This window comes from Hyposmocoma kahamanoa, unplaced genomic scaffold (assembly GCF_003589595.1).
Source record: "Hyposmocoma kahamanoa isolate Upper Pololo Valley unplaced genomic scaffold, ASM358959v1 220, whole genome shotgun sequence".
Taxonomy (NCBI): domain Eukaryota; kingdom Metazoa; phylum Arthropoda; class Insecta; order Lepidoptera; family Cosmopterigidae; genus Hyposmocoma; species Hyposmocoma kahamanoa.
The window spans coordinates 828431-850368 of record NW_020653740.1 but is presented as its reverse complement, the minus strand read 5'-3'; the positions used below and the strand labels follow the sequence as shown (position 1 = coordinate 850368).

General features: G+C 35.1%; 2 protein-coding genes across 5 annotated transcripts; one reads left to right on the top strand and one right to left on the bottom strand.

Moving 5' to 3' along the window:
• Positions 1-1526: 1526 nt before the first annotated feature.
• Positions 1527-12296, bottom strand: LOC113227932 (gamma-glutamyl hydrolase A-like). Of its 4 annotated transcripts, none has more exons than XM_026461031.1 (7): positions 12132-12296; positions 8528-8705; positions 8394-8444; positions 5442-5674; positions 3919-4025; positions 2871-2968; positions 1527-2716 (listed from the first exon to the last, which is right to left on the bottom strand). In XM_026461031.1, the coding sequence occupies exons 1-7, from the start codon at positions 12256-12258 to the stop codon at positions 2446-2448; spliced, it is 1065 nt and encodes a 354-aa protein (XP_026316816.1). In that variant the 5' UTR covers positions 12259-12296; the 3' UTR covers positions 1527-2445. The 4 variants fall into 4 exon arrangements, with proteins under 4 accessions (XP_026316816.1, XP_026316815.1, XP_026316819.1 ...); XM_026461030.1 differs by lacking the exon at positions 12132-12296 and adding an exon at positions 9650-9698 and having other exon boundaries at positions 8528-8797; XM_026461034.1 differs by lacking the exon at positions 12132-12296 and adding an exon at positions 9650-9698 and having other exon boundaries at positions 1527-1915; positions 2878-2968; positions 8528-8797.
• Positions 12297-19601: 7305 nt separating this feature from the next.
• LOC113227859 (COP9 signalosome complex subunit 1) lies at positions 19602-21905 on the top strand. The gene is made up of 4 exons (XM_026460931.1): positions 19602-19665; positions 19814-19891; positions 19988-21325; positions 21410-21905. The coding sequence occupies exons 2-4, from the start codon at positions 19880-19882 to the stop codon at positions 21500-21502; spliced, it is 1443 nt and encodes a 480-aa protein (XP_026316716.1). The 5' UTR covers positions 19602-19665; positions 19814-19879; the 3' UTR covers positions 21503-21905.
• Positions 21906-21938: the final 33 nt, after the last annotated feature.

Genomic DNA, 21938 nt, shown 5'->3' with positions numbered 1-21938 from the left:
CTGGTTTTGTATCCAGGCAAATGAAAATTTTTAACGAACCCACAATATCCATTTTAATATACAACAGCTTAATACGAAGTATTTTGGAATACTGTTCCACTGTCTGGAACCCAGGTTATCAGGTTCATTCTGATAGAATTGAACGTATTCAAAAACGTTTTCTCTATCATCTAACGTTTAATAATTTAAAGTCTAAACAGCTTTTCTCTTATGAGTCGCGTCTCTCTTACTTTAAAATGTCCTCACTCCAAAAGCGTCGAAAAGCCCTTGATTTGATGTTTTTATTCAAACTTATTCATGGTTTTATAGACGCACCTGATATCCTTGAGAGTTTGCGCCTTTCAATCCACCGTCCCGGTAGCCGCCTACATAATCGTAAAACTTTCTCGCTTCCTAATTGTAAGACGAATCTTGGTCAACACTGTCCACTTTATCGTATGTGCTCCTCGTACAATGCTGTCAGATTTGATTTTGACATATTCTTTGGTTCTGAGGCCTCAGCTAGGAACTCAATTAGAAATTGCCTTAAAAGCTAAGTGCACTATGTGTTTTTGTTATCCTGTTTTCTTCAGATACAAGTTTAGAATCACATAAAGATGTACGGTTTGTTCACCTTTCAATGATAAGTCTGATAGGATTTAGAAGTTTATTGCTAAACGAACTGCTTAAATGATAACTGATAGATGAATGTGCGATGGCGAGCAAGTGAGTTTCATAACTAAAGTGCATTCCGTAGTGCATTAACCTAAATAGCGGTCAATGGCATAACATGCTGATCCTGCAAAATGTACGATCGTGTATCGTACACTGTAATTTAATTAATATTATTATTTAAGCATTTATTTTCTCAATTCGCATGTTGTGTTCACGTCTAGTAGGGTACATTCTTCTTGTAACATAATATTAACCATATACTTTTATCTGAAATTTGAATTGTATCCAGTTTTGTGAACCGAATAAAAAAAAAAAAAGTAATGGGCAACCCTGCCACTTCACGCACACATTTGCGCGTGTGCAGATAGCGCCTTGCTGTATGTAGTAGTAGTAGGTAAATAATTTTCGACCATTGTATGGAGTTGCCCCAACGATAATACCATTGTTTATCCCCTAATATTTACAAAGCTAAAAACACCAGATCAATCAAAATACGTAGGAAACCAGGATATGAACCTTAAAATCAAGTGTAGAGGCTATTACAAAAACCCTTCATCCGGTACCGTTACGAGTCTTTGATTCGGAGCCCGAATAGCCTTTTGTATTTATTTTTGAGCAATTGAGCTTTTATTGTTCGTTCTGTTTTAATACCTTTACACTCATCCAGGTTTTCGTTTCTTTGAGTACATACTACAGGCCATACGTTGTATTATTTCATTCATTTCATTATATCACACTACTGTCACTGGGTATTAACGCGAAAGAAGTGTAAAACAAGAAATTTATTTATAAACATTGCAATTACATAACAAATATTTTATAATACATTTACTACTATACACATAGTATATTTTAATTATTTAATTAACGCTCTGGGTAGAAGAAGAAAATACTGCGCCGACTCTATACAACTGTACAGGAGCAAAACTTATTTGGAGCATGTAATGAAAATAGGTTGCGAGATATAGGACGACAGTTTTTCGTGGCAGCTTTCGACTTCTCGCCAGCAAATGTTGGGACAACATGCCTTTTACCCATACGAATTAGTAAATGCAATACATAATTCAAATTGAGTTTAAAAATATTGTCTTTAGTTCACAAAGCCAAGCTTAATGTAACAATGGTGGCGATGGAGCAGACAATAAGCACGTCGTCCAAAAGCAAGTCATTCCTTTGGTTTTATGTTTCAATGTCTTCTCGTCTCAGTTATCATTTTCCTGTCTGCACACCAACCAAGCGCTAACCAACATTTTATATTTATTTATTCAATTTCAAACAAATTTACAAACTGCTCTCTTCAATATACAGTCTACGACACACAAAGCTACGCACTTTTGTTCGAGTATCGCATATCGCCTCCAGTGCAACGGAACAATATCCGTCAATGTGTAACTTGATGTGCTGTTGTCTGTACTATGATTTTGCTTTCTATATACTGTAGTAATTACAAGTGTTCACTGTTCTATGCTTTTGCTTTTATATGCATACACTGTCTGTGTATTTGTATTTGTAGCACTTTTTGATTTTTATTTAAGAAAGTTGTTGTTGTGAGGACGGCGGCGCAAATAGTTCGATCGAGATGCTCGATGAGAGCTTTCTTATTCCATCAGTAATAGTACCGGATTTGTAGTGCAACTGTTGCACTTGATGTGTCGCTGACAGATCATTGCCGTAGAATATCCTCTTCCTTTTTTGTTATATGTAATACTGTGACGTCACGTGCTGAATAAATGCTTTATCTATCTTTTTATCTTTATATATCGTGGTCTTTGTATCACTTTTACTTATTTATTAGTTACGTACGCCCTTAGGTTCCAACATATAACATTGGTGGTAAGCGCTACCAAGTAAGCCGGTGAAGTGTGGTATATAATTATAAATTAGGTACTCGTTTTCTTCAGCTGCATTGTTGAAAGAATGCCCGCTTTTTCTGCACTCGCTTACAAAAAAATCCATGAAGTAACGATTCGCCTTAATTGATTCTGCTGAGTGGGGATAATTTTTACTGAGTTTCCACTCGAAACTTTTCTCTGGGTGAAATTGAACGCCATAGATAGGATATCTGAAATAGTTGATAATTTATATTAAACACGCGATCTCATTAACATAATATGAAACCATTATAATATTGTATATAAGCTGTAGACAATAAATATTTCCTCGCTTTTTGACGACTATTACGTCCTCGATCTACACTTATTTAATAAATTATTTACCTTTTATGCTCAATACTCGCTATAAACTCGAGGCCGTCTTGATCATCACTGTGTGACGTCACCAGCCAATCATCATCCAAACCGTGGCTCTTCAGATTCTAAAAATATTATAATGTGTACATATCTTTAAACAAGAAACCCTTTGCTCTAAAGGCACATAGGTTTGACAAGATTTGGCATGATTGAGGCTAGTAATACTGTATGGCAAAATAATTACGGTGATATTATATATGAATACGATGTATACGTCAGCTCGAGACAATGCCTGTTAACTACACACTATTATAAACAGGGTGTGGCTTAAGTTCATTATTTTCAGATCAGAATACTCGCTTAATTGATGCGTTCAATTCCAGTTACGAGAAAGTCAAAATTAATTAAGTCAAATTAATTAAATCTCTAAATTAATTAAGTAACGGTGTTATCTACATAATTAATATTAGCGTAAGAATATGCCTTTTCTTTATAGTTAGAGCAGCTACTTTGTGACTGTTAAAGTACTTTGCAGACTCTTTTGGATAGTCAGAGATACCATTATCTTCGTATTACAACTGAAAGGTAACTCTACTGTGTTCCGAATGTAGGGTTCGCACAAGGTCAGCGCAGTTTAGGATTGCTCTACAACCACTTTCCGTTAGGTGCATTGCATGCTTTGATTGAAGCCATCCTAAAGAAGGGCCAGTTCAAGAGTATCCTTAACCGAAGACCGTATATGAACGTACTGATGCATGTTGATGAGGTGAAGAATGTGTCAGGACCGTAGCAAGTGAAAGACTGGGAAAAAGGCGTGAAGTATATGTATGTATAGATTGTCTGTTTTATCTAGCAATGAACACATCCATACAGACGATAAATGTTTTTGTATGCCGAGCTGTCAACACATTCCAGACTAAATATATTTACAATCATCTCCGTTATTATCAGATATCACAACAGCTCGACAAACAAAAAATGTGTCATCTGTGCAGGTTTTAGTGATAGATACTACGTATTATTGTTGTTGAATCTATGACTATACTCGTAGGTTGCTTTAGAAAGTTAAGCTTACGTCGTCAACTATACAAAACTGATGAGAATTTACTGTGACGTCCAGAGTCGCCAGTATTACAAGTATATCCAGTGGTGCGGCAGAAAACATCTTGCTGTCCCGATAATCTGAAATAATATATTGTTAATGAGAGCGGCCATTAAAATTAAAATAAAAAATCTTAATTTCAACAGGGCAAATTATTTCTCCATGCTACTAGTTTGAGAGCCAATATTTTCTCTGATGAAAAATCCCAAGCAACTACAGTACAACTTGTTAATATGTTTTAATTTATTTCTAATTTCCTTTTCATTAATAATTTTAATTCAGTAAAAATTCATATTGTTATAATAAAATATTTTGCAAAACCTATGTGGCGTAAAAGGGAATGTTTTTGGGAAATTAAAAAGAAAGTATTTTAAATTAATAACTTTTGTAACTATAATGAAAAATAGAAAAGTTTGCATTAAAATTAAATACTGGTTGTTGACTTTACCATATCTCAGTCAGAAGAACTTGAAAAATGGTCGAAGAACGTTTCGACAACAAACAAATTTTGTTTTTTCAGACAAACCAACGGGTTTGTATGAAAAAACAAAATTTATTTTATTTCCAATATACATATAGACAATCTGAATTATTTCATAATTATTTTAAAAATTCGTCAAGACAAGACAACGAGCGTGGTAAATAATTTCTTTGTTACAATTACATTAATTATAATATGATGTAAATGCATTGAGATGGGCATTTTATTAGACGAGAAGACGGATGATAGATCAAAGCAGTATGGTAGCCACCATTCTGTGACTGCTTTGGTTAAAGAAGGTGCGATGGTCTAACAATATCGTCTGATTTGCGGGATCGCGCTAAATACGGATGGTACCGGACCGTGAAAATTGGCGCAATAAAGAAGAGGCCTATTTTTTATTTTTAGGATTTAAAAAGGAGTACAAATATACTTAAGAAAACATAGTCCTACAAAACTATATATAGAGTTTGACTGCTGGATCGAAACGATTCTAAATTGAGCAAACTCTCAATGCATTTAAAATTTGTAATCAACTGTCAGTATTATTAAAAGAAAGTATAAATACAGTCGTGGAAGCTGCCCCCTATGAAAGTTTTCAATGACGCTACAAAATTTGTTTTATTACGTTGACCAAACACAGATTGAGTTCTTTTTATAAATTATGTTTTTCAAGCTAACCTAAATTATTACAACATACAACAATTTTTGTTCAGTCCTTCTTTTCCTTTTTGCACAAACATTCATTGCGTCCTTCGACTATCAAAAATTCAACAACACTCTGAGACATACCATTTGGGATAGAATAGGTAGGTACTATTTAAATGTTAAACGGAGTGTGCTGTAGGAAGCATTTTTTTCGTATATAAGTAGCAATTGTTATATTTGTGTGTACTTATAAGAATAGTGTTTTACCTCTCCGTTTATATTATCGGCCTTGATAAGCTATCGACATAAAAATGTATGTATTGTACTCGTGTTCTCGTTGATATACCATTATGTAAAAATAACTTACCAGTAGTAAACCGTAGAGGCAAATTTTGGTAAGAGTAACACCTGTTCCTATTTTCTACTTCGCTACGCCCAGAAGCTAAAATGATCAACAACTCAAAGCCCAGGCAGGTACCGAAGATGGGGAAGTAGTCACCTCTGTCGTTCATTTGTTGAGCAATTTCGTAGATGTGCTGCCCCGCGTCAGCATAACCGTCAGAATTGTTGAAATATGTCGCACCACCGGGAAACAACACTCTGAATATAGAACATTTTCGGTTTTTAGACACTTTATTCTCATAAGAATGTACAATACAATTAAATGACAACCTATTCGTGCATTAGCTACATTCAGAAAAATAGCTAAAATTGCATCTACAAGTATTAATAATAGGTGGCTTGGCTGTAGAGCATTCTCCGTAGCTACGCCATCGTAAATGTTTTTTTTAAGTAATAGTCGTAGATTCATAAAAATTAGATATACATCATTCACGTTAGCCGTATATTACATGGGTAATATCATAATAAAAAAAAATTGGGTAGCATGGCCATATCTATGGTGGCCTCAGAGCGTGACGAAAATATTAATATATGAAAGTATATTACTGCATACGCGAGCTCGCTATATTAATTTTTAATTATAATACATAAGGCGCACTATAAGTTTCCGAAACTGGCCACTTAAACAATTTTTAAAAAATAATTATAACATTTGAAAATGGAACTCTTTGGCTGTAGAATACAGTTTGTTTCATCTGACTGTCACTTGTTTTTACATTGTGGCTTCATTTTAGAAATTGGTTGTCTACATCACCATGTATTTAACTCGTGAAAATTTTCGTGGTATGATTTTCTATTACTTTAAGTGTAATTTGACAGCTCAGCGGAGCTTCGCTCAACTTCAAACTGCTTTTGGCGATGAAGCACCATGCAAGACGACTATTTATAGCTGGTTTGCAGAATTCAAACGCGGTCGTGTGAATCTCAGTGACGAATTTCGTGATGGTCGACCGTCCACTGCTGTGAACAACAAAAACATCGACGGTGTGGACCGTATGATCAAAACAGACAGGCATGTGACATACCATGAGATTCAGGCATCTTTAGGCGTAGGCATGAGTCAAATACCATCAATACTACACAAACATTTGGGTGTGAAATAGCTGTGTTCTCGGTGGATCTCATACAATTTGACTGAGGCTCAAAAAACGGATCGCGTCACTTGGTGCAATACCATGCTTACCAGATTCAACGAAGGGGCGTCAAATTTGGTGTGGGATAGGGTAACAGGTGACGAAACATGGATTTATAGTTATGATCCCAAAACAAAGCAGCAATCGAGCGTATGGGTCTTTTGAGATAAGCCGAAACCAACTAAAGTGACGCGCGTGCAAAGTGCCTCTAAGCGGATGATTGCTTCTTTTTTTAATAAAACGGGACACGTGGCAACTGTTGCTTGGAGAATCGTTATACCGTGAATAGTGATTGGTACACGACCATTTGTTGGGTTCTCCGTAACTCCGTAAAAATAACCGTACACGCTGTATTATCTTGCACCACGATAATGCCAGTTCTCACACGGCCAGACAAACAAATGAATTTTTGAAGGTGAACAACGTTGACCGTATAAGCCATCCCGCGTACAGTGCCGACCTGGAAGTTTGTGACTTTTATTTATTTCCAAAAATTAAGAACCAGTTACGCGATCAACAATTTTCATCACCTGAAGAGTCTGTCTAAGAGTATGAAAAATATGTTTCAGATATTGTATTGGAGGAGTGGCATAAATGTTTTCAAAATTGGTCCATTCGTATGAAAAAATGCATTAACGCTAACGAAGAATATTTTGAGAAACAATAAATTCATTTCTGACGATTTACAGTATTTTTTTCTTATTCATTCCGGAAACTTATAATGCACCCCACGTATAATCATTAGTATTATCGCCACTATGATTATGTGGTTCGAATACGGCATTCCGCATTTAACTGCCTCCGTGGCCGGCGGCTACCATGCTGGACTGCCACGCATAGGTCCTGGGTTCAATTCCTCGACCGGGAGAAATATTTGTATGGTCTACAATTATTGCTATGTCAGTTTGGGAGTAATTTGTGGTTGTCTATGTGTGTATGTTCATAACACCCGCGATACAGGGTTTCCCTAGTGCGGGGTTATGAACGTGTGCGTTACTGTTATTAATATTATTATTTACAATTTTTTATTACATTTAATTTTACTATAGTCACAAAAGTTAAGTTTTTTCTTTAAAAAAACTCGATAAGCAAAATAATAAATTACTTGGTACTTGGTGTAACGGGCTGGTGTCCGCAACTCGACGTCAAGGCGCTTATTTTAAATTATTTGCGATATGTATACATGGTGTAAATTTGGGACGGGGCAGCAAGGCCAGCTACCTTAATCATTGTAGTTACAGGAAAACGGTTCTAGAAGACTATCCATGAATTTTGAAGATATTTTGATTCGTATTCACAGATTTTGAAAAAATGGTACAGTCAGCAGTCCCTACAAAATGCATGGTAAATTGTATTTTGCGATTTCTAACATTCCGAGTACTCTTACCTCAGTTGGTCCCATAGAGACTATTGATCCTTACCAGAGACCGGAACGAACGGCATAAAAAGAGTTTTGTAAAAATTGCCTTTTATCTTGCTGACTGTGCCATTTTTTCAAAATCTGTGAATGCCACTCAAAATATCTTCAAAATTCATGGATAGTCTTCTAGAAACGTTTTCATATAAATACAACGATTAAGGTAGCTGGCCTTGCTGCCCCGTTTCAAATTTACACCCTGTATAAACAGGTGAATACATATATTTCACGGCCTTTTGCCATCCATTTCTTTATCTTTGTCACTACATCGTTTTCCACGCCGCAACACTCTCTAATCACATTGTCCCGGAATTCGTCCACCGGAATCACTCTTCACACAGGAAGTTATTTAATAAATAACACTCACCCATTAATTTTTTTCATTAATTCTTCATAATAGTCACGATCCTTTCCGATTCTAAAAAAAAAAATTATCAATTCACTTAATTTTTAAATTATAATTTATAATTTGAATAAAGTAACACTACTCGTATTACTCACAAAATAGGTACGACTCTAGCGCCCGATGCTTCAACGTCTTTTACATAGGAGGTAGCTATGTAACTAGTATAGTTTTCTTCTGGATATTTCTCGCGTAGAAACAAGGATTGCTCTTGTGAAAGAACGCCGATGATAGGCCGGTTGTTTAGTTGGTCGTCCTGACGTAACTTCACGGCACCTTCGCAGTACAACAAGTAGATAACAATCAACACCAATATAGTCTTCATGTTGACAAATCCTACCGAAATGCCCGCGAACCCATTCAACCACCTACAACATATTATCAATTATCAAAGTTATCACAATCACAAATCGTAACCTGATCACTATCGCCATGTTCCACAATCTTATTCAAATCGAGTTTGTCATTGATAAATGATTTCACAAAATCAATAACTAACGTATAACGTTCGCTACAGAAAAACGAAGTACTCAATTTCTTTTTTGTTTTACTTTATATTAACCATTAAAATATTTTTGGACTCACCATTAACATAACGGGGGCCTACATCTCCTAATTATTTTATTTCAGAAAGTGTACATAATAATTTTCAGAAGATCATTGATTAAAAATAATGTTATCCTATTTGTATATAAGCGATAAAATTTGATTAAGTTTCGCATAAATATATTCGATATGCAACTGTATCAAACACGCGGCCAATTCTTTCTCTAGCAAAACTTTTTTAAATGTTCCTTTATATAGTCGTAAAATAATAAGTAATTATATTTACAGTACAGTACCCAGTTAATTGTTATTAAATTTTGATAAGTAATTATATTTCCTCTAAACTACCTATTATAGTTAATTTTTTTTAACTCTGAATCTTTTGAGAATGATATATTATATAGATAAAAATGCTCCGTGTTTTAAGAGAATAAAGAAATTTTTACGAATAGCAATTTTCCCCATTTTGGCATAACATAAGACTCATGTTGACCTATGCCTCACGCCAAAAGTAAGACTTGGACGTACTAGGAATGTTTTCAACTTATAGTATCTTACCAATAATTAAGTTTTTATTGAATGTCAGGATGTTTCACCACCATGATATTCAATTATTTTTTGTGAAGTTACTCCACTAGTTTTTATAATTATTAATACAAAGATCGAACACTTACAGAAAACTCCTTCGATCAGGCAGAATTCGAACCGACATCTACTGGCAAACCATTCGGACTTCACGAATTTTTCTATGTGCTTGTTGTCGGATCTTTGTTTTTGGTATTTAACGACTTGTTTGCCGTACTTTTTTACCAATATATGCTATGTCCGCCTTCCACTGCGGAAGGGTAATGAGCAGGGCGAACTCCGCGTGACTCGCAATTGTAAATTTGATAGAAGTGCTTCCACTATATTGTTGTGTTACGTTTAAGATGACTAAATAGAAGTTATAGGCGCGAGCACGACGCCGTCGCGACGTTATCCTTCAGCATGCCTAAGGATACCTCTGCATATTTGCCGTTAGTGTACGCTTGCATGAGGAGATGCAGAAGGATCCCTAGCCAAAGCGTCCCACCTATGTATAACAGACCTTAGCGAAGCAGACTCAGCGAAATAAGATAAGTCCGCTGTGTTGCGCGCTTGTTTTAAGCGGAGTGGAGCGAAGTGACATTTTACTTGCCGCATTCAAAAGAAAAGCGATTTATTGTATTTTAAAAGTACAAAATTCCTATAATACACCAATCCTCATAACATATTCAGGGATGAATAAATTATAATGCAAATTATAGTGTGCTAAAAACGGGATTAAATAAAATTCTTATAGTTTATCGAGTTCTTAGGTTTTCGCGATTGTTACACATAGGAAATGAGACTATTTTTACGGATTTAAGTCGCGTATATTTGTTTTTTCAAACAAACCGACGTTTCGGGCCCTTTACAGGTCCCACAGTCAACCGTGACCATGGGACCTGTAAAGGGCCCGAAACGTCTGCTTAGACTGCTTACTTGTTTTCGATGGTGTTTGTATTCCTTATTTGGATACAGTCAGGAATTTGGGGGTAATTTTTGATAAATGTCTGACTTGGAAGCCGCACGTTGCTGAGGTTAGCAGGAAGGTGTTTGGTGCGCACTTCTCTCTGAGAAGGCTTAAAAACTTTTTGCCGACTAAAACCAAAATTACTCTGGCCCAGAGCATTCTCCACCCGATACTGGACTATGCAGATATTTGCTACCCAGATTTGTCAGTAACTCTGCTCAATAAATTGGAACGGCTCCAAAATATGTGTGTTAGGTTCATCTTCGGACTACGTAAATTTGACCATGTCTCCCAATTTCGCACACAAATTAAATGGCTGCCCATTCATCGGCGTAGAGATCTTCATATCCTTTCACTTCTCTATTCAATTCTGTTCTATCCCTTTACGCCTTCTTATCTTAAAGATCGCTTTACTTTCCACTCTTCTACACTCTGTCATCCCCTTCGCTCCTCTGATACTCTCTTACTTAACTTGCCCTCTCATACCTCTAACTTTTATTCCAACTCTTTTACCATTTCTGCAATCAGATTGTGGAATTCTATCCCTGAATCGATTCGACAATCCCCTTCTCTTGATTCCTTTAAACATCGTGTCAAGGATCACTTCCTCAACTCCTAAATTTCGTCTGTCCTCTACTATCCTTTCATTTATTTCCTACATTTATACTTGATTTTTCGTTTTCCTTTAAAAGTATATAAGCATTTAATATTATTGTGTATTTATTGTTATGTATGTATTAATAATATTATTGTTATTTGTATGTATATGTATATGTATATCTATGGATATGTATATATTTTTATTATTACTTATTATGTAGTGTACTTTATGATGATATTCTTTGGTTGCACCCCTTTTGCATATCCGAATTGTCTATCCTAAGGTTGCCTGGAAGAAATTGCTACATAGCAATAAGGCCGCCTATTGCACATTGACTTCCTACTACTATTATTATACCTAAGCTATTGTATTGTATTTTAATTGTAATTTTATGTGCAATAAAGAATATTTCATTCATTCATTCATTCAAAGAAAAAATACAAATTTGACAAAGAAAATAGAAATTGCTGCACTTCATGAATATTAGCTCATTCCAAAATAGTTAAATACTGTGTTTATTATTCAGTAGAGCTCAGAATGTGCTAAATTGTATTGTGAAAAAGAAATCAAACGTTAAGAAGGTAATTGGCTTTGCGCGCCAGATGCAGATAATTTTTTTAACATCTTCCGGAAGAATTAAAAGTTCAGAAAACTAAACATCTTCCGGAAGAATTAAATGTTCAGAAAACTAAATAAATATATATTTTACGTATCAACAACTTTCAACGCATTCTAATTATCTAGCCCAGTATGAATTATACGAGTCGCTAACAAGAATTTTCAGTTGCTAAATTTGTATGACATGTATGATTCTGGTAATCTTATAGGTACTTAAAAATCAAACTGAGAAACAGGTTCGTACTATGAACGTTTTCATTTTGCAGTGACTTGCGAAATGGCGCTGCAAAGAAAATGATTTTATTTAAAATGCTTAGTAACAATATTGTCAAATTTATAGTCTTGTCTAAAAATGGCTTTAGTAGGTACTTACATGAATTGTATAATTACGCGAGAAACTTACCATCATCATAATATACTGTAGAAATTAAACTAATATTATTTTTAATGCGAGATTTCGGTTCGCTTGCAGAAACGCTGGTCAGGAATCTTCGAATTTCTATTATCACGAATATCAAATAATTCAGCATTTCTCTGGTTTATATTGGTAAACAAAAATATATTTGCCAGGTTGTCACTCAGACAGCAAAAAATAATAAATAATAAAACCGTACGATTCCATCCTTTACAATAACACACATTTTATCTGACAGTTCTATTAAATCAATCCCACGGCGCATGCGTACCAATTCTTTTTCAGAATTTCAGCTTCCTACTCTGTGAAACTCCCTTTTTAGTTACCAGCTAAATATGCGAAATGCCAAGCGGTTTTTTAAAATTGACAACTGTTAAACGCTTGTGTATATATTGTATGTATAAACAAACCGCGTCGCTCTTGATGTGTAGAGCTACAATAAGCAGGATGTACAAAACATTCGTATGATTGCAATTTATTTTATGCCCGTGTATGAGCCTCAGGCTCTGGTTACAATTTTACAGCAAAACATATATAAAATTAAAGTCACTAACTCGCTTGGATGAAGCCATGCTATTGTGTTCTCACGAAAACGTATGTTTTTTTTATAACATCATGTGACGGGACGAACAAGTCTTACGCCTGATGGTAAGCTACACGCCTGTCCATAACAGTTACAGTGCCCCTCAGAGCTTTAAATTGCAAAGATCTGAGGGGCATTGCCTCTGCGTTTGTCACCCTGAGACGTAAGTTGACAAGTACCATGTGCCTGTAATTTTACCAGCACCCTTACGCTTCAAAACCGGAACACAGTAATGCTGACATTAATGCTTGGCGGCAGAAATAGAAGCTCTACTGCTACTAAACACAATGTTCAATATAAAAACTGCCTGATCTCCAACTAGAACATTCGCTGTGCTATGAGTACCAGAGCAACGGAATTCACTCCGGAGCACTACCCAAAACATCCAGTACAAAACTAATTTAGAAAAGTTTACTTTCCAAATTGATCTTACCAGGAACCGAACACGAGACCTCTTCGTCCAGTCCCAACCTTTCAAAACATTGGGTAATCGAGGTTGTCAAAATCTTACGTTGTTATTTGTTTAAGAACATAGTTTTTAAATCCAAGTTGCAAGTTTGTAAATTAACACACCCAGTAACATTGTTGTCAGAAATGGGACATGACTTTACGTCTCTTCGTATTTCTTCGTAATGCGTCGCGAATCACGATAATTATTATACTCGTGAATAAATTGCAATATTCTTGTAAATTAAACATGTGGTAATTACTACATATGTTTGGTAATTGAATCGCGACACTACGCCTTACCTGATTGGCTCTCGGCCCTGCTTGTTTCTATTCAACATATTTGTGAATAGAAACAAGTGCTTTACCTGCCTCGAACTATAAATCCAGTTCCGTTGAGCTCGCTTACCAGGAGACTTCATCACATTTTTTCTGCTCCAAATCCTTGCCACTTAACCTTCTGCTTAGTAGAAAAGAACTCCGTCGCCAAGCAGTAATGTCAGCATTACTGTTCCGGTTTTGAAGGGTAAGGGTACTGGTGAAATTACAGGCACATGGAACTAGTTAACTTAAAACTTAAAAGTTAGGGTGACGGGCGCAGTAGCAGTGCGCCTCAGATCTTTGCGATCTAAAGAACTGAGTGGCACTGCAACTGCTATGGATAGGCTGTAGCTTACCATCAGAAGCACGACCTGTTCATCTCGTCATTTCATATTATAAAAAAAAAACATTATTTCGTGATTAGAAGAAACAACGCTAAATACACGCTCAGTTAACGTATTAAAAAATCCAAAACCTTTCGCCAAAAATATAGAAAACTATGTTCTTCAAAACCTATGGTCTATTGTAGCAGACCAGTCAATATGAAGCTTACAGTTAAGACAAGGTGAAATGTAACATACTCGTACAACCTTCCTTTTCGAAGACACTGCAGACAATAAGTACATAGTCGTGACTTGTATCTATCTCTAAAACATCTTTCACTTCTTGGAACATATAGAAGGCTTCATATGTAATATTCTAAATGAGACGAGAAATTGTTAACCACCGGAAATGTTGTCTCAAACTCAAATCCATTGACCTACCATGTACAGTCCCTGCAAAGAGGGAAATATTTATTGAACTACTTACTGACACTCACTAACCCTGAAATTAAAGAAGAGCTTATTCTAACACAATGATCTTAAAAAGTACGTTTATTTTTTAAAGCTTGTCAAGGTAACTTCAGAAACAAATAGACGCTAACATGTCAAACACGTCCGAAGAGGTAATCAAAATGCAAAATTAACTTACTCTCACGTCAGCGTCACTCATGTTAGAAACTTCAGATACTACTGATTCGAAACTCGATAAAGGATCCGATGCCTTTTATTGCCCGGCTGCTTCACAGTCAAACAAAGTGCGTTCACTAAAATTAATTAAGAAACAAAAGTACGTGGTAACTAGAAAAAAGTAGTTCAGTAATAACCAGACAAATTTCAAGAGAAAATAAAGCTACTACTTACTCAAATTTCTATTAACGTCAAAAGCTATTGTTTCCCACCAAACAGTTATACGCCCATGTCTGTCTCCTTAATTGGTCTCTAGCAAATCTCTACCAATTAAGGTGGAGCGAAAAGGCAAGACGCCTCTGCAAAATCTAAATGGCGCATTGATTACCATAGGCTCAATCAGATAATTATAGACGATGCTAAATAGACATTTCAAACTTTTGGAAATGTAACTATTTTTTCCGAACTAAATCGTATACATTTGTTTTTTCAAACAACTTGAAACAAATAATCTCAGTACAGAGTACTAAAAAAACCGATCTCAAATACGTGGATTTACATATAATTACCAAGTTTTATTGAAATCGGTTACCGGAAAGTGCGCAAACCCGGATTCATCCCCTAGTTCGCCACTATACGGGACTTGACACAGGAGATAATAAAAATCGGTTCTCACTACTCAAAGTACATTGAGAGAGTAAACGCCTTGAATTGGAGAACAGCAAAATCAACCATTAAAATAATTGCTCCTTGTAATAAAATTTAGGAGGTATTTATAAAAATGAGTCTTCATGCGTGAATAGCCACGCTTAGAGGTGGATGATTTTCTTCAAAATTAAATGGGACTACTACGAAGGTACCTTCTTTCCAACAAAAAAAGAATCATCAAAGTCGGTTCACAAATACCGGAGTTATCGCGTAACATACATACAAAAAAAGATACAGTCGAATTGAGAACCTCCTCCTTTTTTTGAAGTCGGCTAAAAAGAAGTTTTAAAAACAAATACACGCAATTTAGATCCGAAAAAATAGTTTCATTTCCTATATGTAACAATCGTGAATCGACATTCCTAATTTGCTGATATTTAAGATCAATTTGAAATCATACAAAAATTCACCACACTTGATTTAGTTTATTCTTTTTATCATACCCTCATTAAAGAAGATTCTTACTCTAAAAACAATTTGTTATTGTATCCTGCTCTTTTAAATTTAAATGAAGGTACACCATTTGAGCTGCATAGTGCACCTTTCAACTTCCTACAAAATATCAATAAGTACACCTTGACAACCACCACTTTCCAAAAAATAACAAACACAGCTCTTGGTTGGCCCTGCTAGATATTTTTGTTACACGTGTGTAAATTTAGACGACCATATTCAATAATTTAAAATTTATGTATAAAAGTCAAAAGCAAAACATCCTAAGCCGCTACCAGGTATAGATAAGTTAATTTTAACGAAGAGAGTTCTAATATAACATCTGACAACGCTTTGCTCCTTCAAAAGTTTTAAAGAGATGAAAATTAGCTAAGACAAAGGTATCAACCATTACGAATTTAGCATGCGTTACAGAAAATACATCCGATTATTAACCGACTTCAAAAAATGGAGGAGGTTCTCAATTCGACTGTATTTTTTTTAAGTAACGCGATAACTCATTTGAGGACCGATTTTGATGATTATTTTTTGTAGAAAACAGGGTACCTCAGTAGTCCCATTTAAATTGGAAGTAACATTCCATCTCTAAGGGTGGCAAACTAGGGGATGAATGACTTTTGAAGTAGGTTTTTTTAGTATTCTGTACTGAAATTATTATTATAGATATATCGAATGTCGTGTGCTACTATCACAATGCGAAAATAATGTTGATAACGCAATTTATTGATTACTAATCTATTGTTTTATCACGTATTTCAGCTGCCAAAATACTACAATTTTAAGAAACTTTCGCACTTTTTAACCTTTTGCATCAATTATATGAAATGTGAAAGTAACAATTGATAGGATGCTGTACTTTAGATTCGACAGCATCAAGAATTGCTGGGTAATTTGTGAAAAATGATACGTGTGTGAACTATGTAACGCATACTCTACATAATCGTGAATCCAATGTAGGAAATAGTTAATAATAAATGAAGTGATTAAAACTTGCCTAGTGTATGCGAAGCTGCACTATTACACGAGTTTATAGACATATTTTAACTGCCTCCGTGGCCGATTATATTTCATGAGATTAGTAAAACTAGATAGATTTTTGCACAATTAGAACCAGACAAATGCACTTCCGACAACGACCTTAACACTAACGATAAAATCCAAGCAGTCTCGAAAAATACAGGCAGTCATTATCTCTTTGTAACCTATCTCATATCTTTAGTAATGTTAACTTACTTATCACATAACAGAAGAAAACCAATTCATTTAGAGATTTATGATTCCTCATGTTGCATATAAAGTCACGACCAATGTAACACAAACGCAAAGGCGTTTCTAATAAAGATTCGTTTACACGAAGAGATTAAGTACTTTGGAGATGAAACATTTAGTGTAAATTCAAAATATGTATATTTCAAATATGTATATTAATATTATAATTATTTTAGTAGCACTTGGGTACTTTTTAAAAAGATAACTAAGAGTTACAAAAGTAGATCAATAGAAAGTTAGAGTTTAGAACTTATAAAACTTTTTTCTTTTAAACTTTAGTTTCATCTTTTTTTATTATAATACCAAGGTATTATCATTATAGGTTCGATCAAGATCGAACGGATATTCAAAACCAAGTTTTATAGATTTTACGTTTTAGCTGTTTAATCGATAACGACCCATACTAAATAGGAGTGATTCCAAACGTTTTCCTATAAGAAAGTAAAAGCCTACATTGTTTATTTTATTGTGTTGGTTAGGTAAATAGTATATGAAAGACGATTGCAATGTTAAGCTGTCGCGAGATCACTATTTTTCCCGTTATTTCAACCACTTTTTTTAGTTCTCGTTTAAAAAAGATAAAATATAAAAGTCCCAAATTTATTTTGTACCAAAGTACAAAATAAATTTGGGGCTTTTATAACTTTAATTTGATAACCCTCGCTACCTCCTTTTCCGTTGCAATTTTTTACCCATCGGGGTATTTGAATTTATTCCATCTATCTATCAAACGTTTTTAACTCTACCCAAAGATCTAATAACCCTTTCCCATCCGTTATATTATAACGAACATTATTCTGTTAGATACATTCAACTACTTGTCAGAATTACTAACAGTCACTTCTAAAGAGCAAATTTGAATTATTTAAACCGTGAGTAAGGTTGTAATTACAAATGAGATTTCCGACGTATTGTGCCAGCTTGTTCCACAAATTCCCACTGGTGAGGATCCTAAAATTTTATTCCACAGGTCCCAACTAACGTAGTACATGCTATGCAGTGGGGAATTGTGGAACAAATCTCCATATATTAGGTATATTAAATTTATAAGGGACAAATTCGGAGTTTGCATTAAACATATAAATATATGTATAAAAAATATTTAGCACCAACGTCCCGTCAACATTACGACACAGATTAATTAAATATCAACTCAAACAATTTGTTTATCTTCGATCTTGTATGATTGTACTCATGAAAAAGTGAACTCGGTTCTATTATTATTATAAATATTTATCGTAATAATTAATAAAATATTGATTACAAGGTACATACAAGTATTTTTTAATTGTTAAAGTTTATTTGTTTATATGCGTACGGGAACACAAAAATACTTTAGTAGACACATTGCAAGTACAATTTAAGAAAGTGGTTTTTAAGACGATCATATTATTTTATAAAAAAAAATTGAAAGTTTAAAAAAAACACATCGTTGCATATTTACAATAATCGATTAAATATATTGACTCGTTGATTTTGTTTTTTAATTACATTCTTCAATGTTACAACATTGAAGAATGTAATTAAAAACTCCGTAAACATTACTAGAACATACATGTTCTAGTAATATTTAATAGCATTCATTTATTTCAAATATTTTCAAACTATCAGTGGTGTACAATATATTAAATACCTCATCATCATCATAGTCATTTGTAAAGAATCTTAGGAATATCGAAATAATTACCACGCTAGTGAGTTCGTTAGCGTGGTAAATAATTCGATATGTGCAGTTGAACATTGCCAAATTTGAATTATTCCAGTTTAGGATTCCAGTCATATTCATAGCAAGTTCTTTATTTCTAGGAGCAGACAATGTTGTTTTACATCAATTCCCCGACTCATTAAAGAGATGGACAGATTTATATCTTGGGTCAATGCAGTTGCCCCAAGCATATTATCATCTTTCCGCCGCATATTATATTCAACCGCATAAGATGCCACGATCATTTTAAAGTGAAATACCGAACATGGACAAGGAAGTTGTAAAAAACGTAATAAATAATTTTGAAAATGTGACATAATTGTTTTATTTTGCTCATCTCTCTGACTACCTCTTCCAGTTGATTCTAGCAAAATTTATCTTCATTTTATTTTAATAATATGTTAGCAGAAAACAGTGTCTAGATTTTGTCAGAATCAGCTGGAAAAGCAGATAGACATGAAAACTTGAAGGATACCAAACCAAAAAAAGATGTATTGCATAACAAAAGGTTCAGTCCAGGGGGGCTACTCTCGTCCTCCGTCCGAAACAATGACTGTCAAATAAGTAATATTCGGCAAAATTAAAAGACAAGTATCCAGTATGAAACTTAATTCGCATCACGCGTCTTTTCATTTGGTCAAGTATTGCTTATTTGGCAGTAATTGTTTCGGACGGATGTCGGACGGAGATCGAGAGTAGACCCCCAGAACCATTAGACCTACCAACATACGCAAAAAAGCTCCGTAAACAAGTTTTAATAACAACCATAGTTAATATTTATTGGAGTTCAGTTTGTGGTACTCATTTAAGTAAGTCACGTGTGTAGATGTTAGAGGATGGAAAGAGCGTTACATAAATCAAGAGCGTATCAAGCTTGACACTTTACTCAGGTCTTATCACAAGAAGAATTGAATTTAAATCGTAAGTTCCGCAGCTTGACACGCACTTGATCCTCCTCATTACAATACAAATGAGAAACCATAGATAATATAAGGAAAAGCATTTTTTTTTCATTTGTGGCAACACTGTCTATTCCTCCATGTCAAAAGAAAAATGCCGCTGCCAAGAAGAATCGTAATGATAAAGGTATTTTGATAATGATTATTTCTTCTGTGCACTTGTTCTTTTTTGATTGGAATCGCTCGTTTCGCGTAGTAATTAACTGGTCAAACAGTTATCCCACGCTGAGCTCGGATACAAGGATTACATTGATAAGAAACCCGTTGTGTTTTAGGTTGGTTTTCTTCGTTGACAGTAGAATACGAATAATTTCTCATACAAGCTAACAATACGCTGAAAAATGTTCGAAATGGTGAGCAATCTTCGTTATTTATGAAATTATTAAGTAAATATTATTATTAAATACTTCCACATAGGTCGCAGCTACAAAACGTATCTTTGTTTTCAGAACACCGCGGAACCTATGCAAGTGGACGTTCCACTGGAAGACAATGAAAATAATGAGACGGAATGTTTCGTCGTTGAGAACCCTACGCTCGATTTGGAGACTTACGCCTCGTCTTACACCGGATTTGCCAAGCTATACAGATTGATGTTTGTAGCAGACCATTGTCCCTCCTTGAGGTTGGAGGCCCTTAAAATGGCAATTTCCTACGTCATGACAACTTACAATGTGAGTCTCTACCAAACACTCCACAAAAAGTTGGCTGAAGCAATAGCAACTTCTGGACTACCTGATGTGGCAGTTCTACAAGACACACCTGTGCTTGACACCATGTGGGTAGAATCAAAAACAAAAAAAGCTGCTATAAAGTTGGAAAAATTAGACACAGACTTGAAAAACTACAAAACAAATTCAATAAAAGAAAGCATTCGACGAGGACATGACGATCTTGGTGATCACTACCTGGATTGTGGAGATCTCACCAGTGCACTTAAGTGTTACTCTAGAGCCCGTGATTACTGCACAAGTGGGAAGCACATTATCATGATGTGCCTCAATGTAGTTAAAGTGTCAGTTTACTTGCAAAATTGGGCTCATGTCCTTAATTATGTATCCAAAGCAGAAGGGACACCTGATTTCAATGAAGTGCCTGGAAAGGATTCAAATCAGTCAGTGTTGACTCGCTTAAAATGTGCTGCAGGCCTTGCTGAGCTAGCCACAAAGAAATACAAATCTGCTGCGAAGCACTTTCTAGCGGCTAGCATTGACCACTGTGACTACCCTGAACTGCTAAGCAGCAATAATGTTGCAGTCTATGGAGGATTGTGTGCCCTTGCCACCTTTGACCGCTCTGAACTACAGAAGCAAGTCATAGTTAGCAGTTCTTTTAAATTATTTCTAGAACTAGAGCCACAATTACGAGACATAATTTTTAAATTTTATGAATCTAAGTACGCTTCCTGCTTAAGGTTACTGGATGAAATAAGAGACAATCTACTACTAGATATGTATTTAGCGCCACACTTAAATTCACTGTACATGCAAATTCGCAACAGAGCACTGATCCAGTACTTTAGCCCATACCTATCTGCTGACATGCGTCTAATGGCTGCTGCCTTCAACCGCACAGTCAATGCTCTTGAAGATGAACTTATGCAACTAATACTAGATGGGCAAATCCAGGCTCGCATTGATTCTCACAACAAAATTCTTTATGCAAAAGATGTGGATCAGAGAAGTACCACATTTGAAAGAAGTCTGGCAATGGGAAAGGAATACCAGCGGCGGACGTCTATGCTCATTCTGCGTGCTGCCATGCTCAAGAACCAGATTCATGTTAAGGTACATTTTATTACAAATATTGGTCTGTACCATATCAATTTAATCTTTTTTGTTTTGTACTGTAAGCTTTTTTCATTGTTCTAGAATATTGGACGTGAGGCAGGACCACAGAGCGGCGAAGCGCCTGGCTCCAGTACGAGCCTCACACCGCGTACCTTCGATACAGTGCCCTTGTGATGAATTTACTCATAAGATAGTCAACTTTGCACTTTCACATGACAATGTAAATGATAATCTACTCAAAGTACATCCCTATAATTTTGTGTCGAACAATTATTGCCACACATTTTTTCTTTCACTTCTTTTCTACAATAGTTGTACATTTATATTATCATGTGAAAAGGACCTTTATTTTTAAAACAACTTGTTTTGTGTAGCAAGTAATATCTGCTTTTATTTTTGTTTATTGAGAATGCAGGAATAGACCGCGTGAATTCAGCGATTTGCACAATCTGCTGATATTGTTTTAAGGAAAATGTTTTATCAGCAATCACAAAACTTGAACAGCTGGTGCGAGCATATTTCTCAACATTGTTTATACTGAATTATCTATGTAACCACAATATTATGTCTACGTAATTTTTAATAACATTAAAAGTAAAAAGGCATAAAT

Coding starts and splice junctions, on each gene's coding strand:
- LOC113227932 (XM_026461030.1), bottom strand. CDS start 9,687: ATGTCGGTTCGAATTCTGCCTGATCGAAGGAGTTTTCT. Junction 8,798..9,649: donor CCTGATCGAAGGAGTTTTCT/GTAAGTGTTCGA, acceptor AATATGTTGTAG/GTGGTTGAATGGGTTCGCGG. Junction 5,675..8,393: donor TTAATGAAAAAAATTAATGG/GTGAGTGTTATT, acceptor TTCTATATTCAG/AGTGTTGTTTCCCGGTGGTG.
- LOC113227859 (XM_026460931.1), top strand. Junction 21,326..21,409: donor AGAACCAGATTCATGTTAAG/GTACATTTTATT, acceptor TCATTGTTCTAG/AATATTGGACGTGAGGCAGG.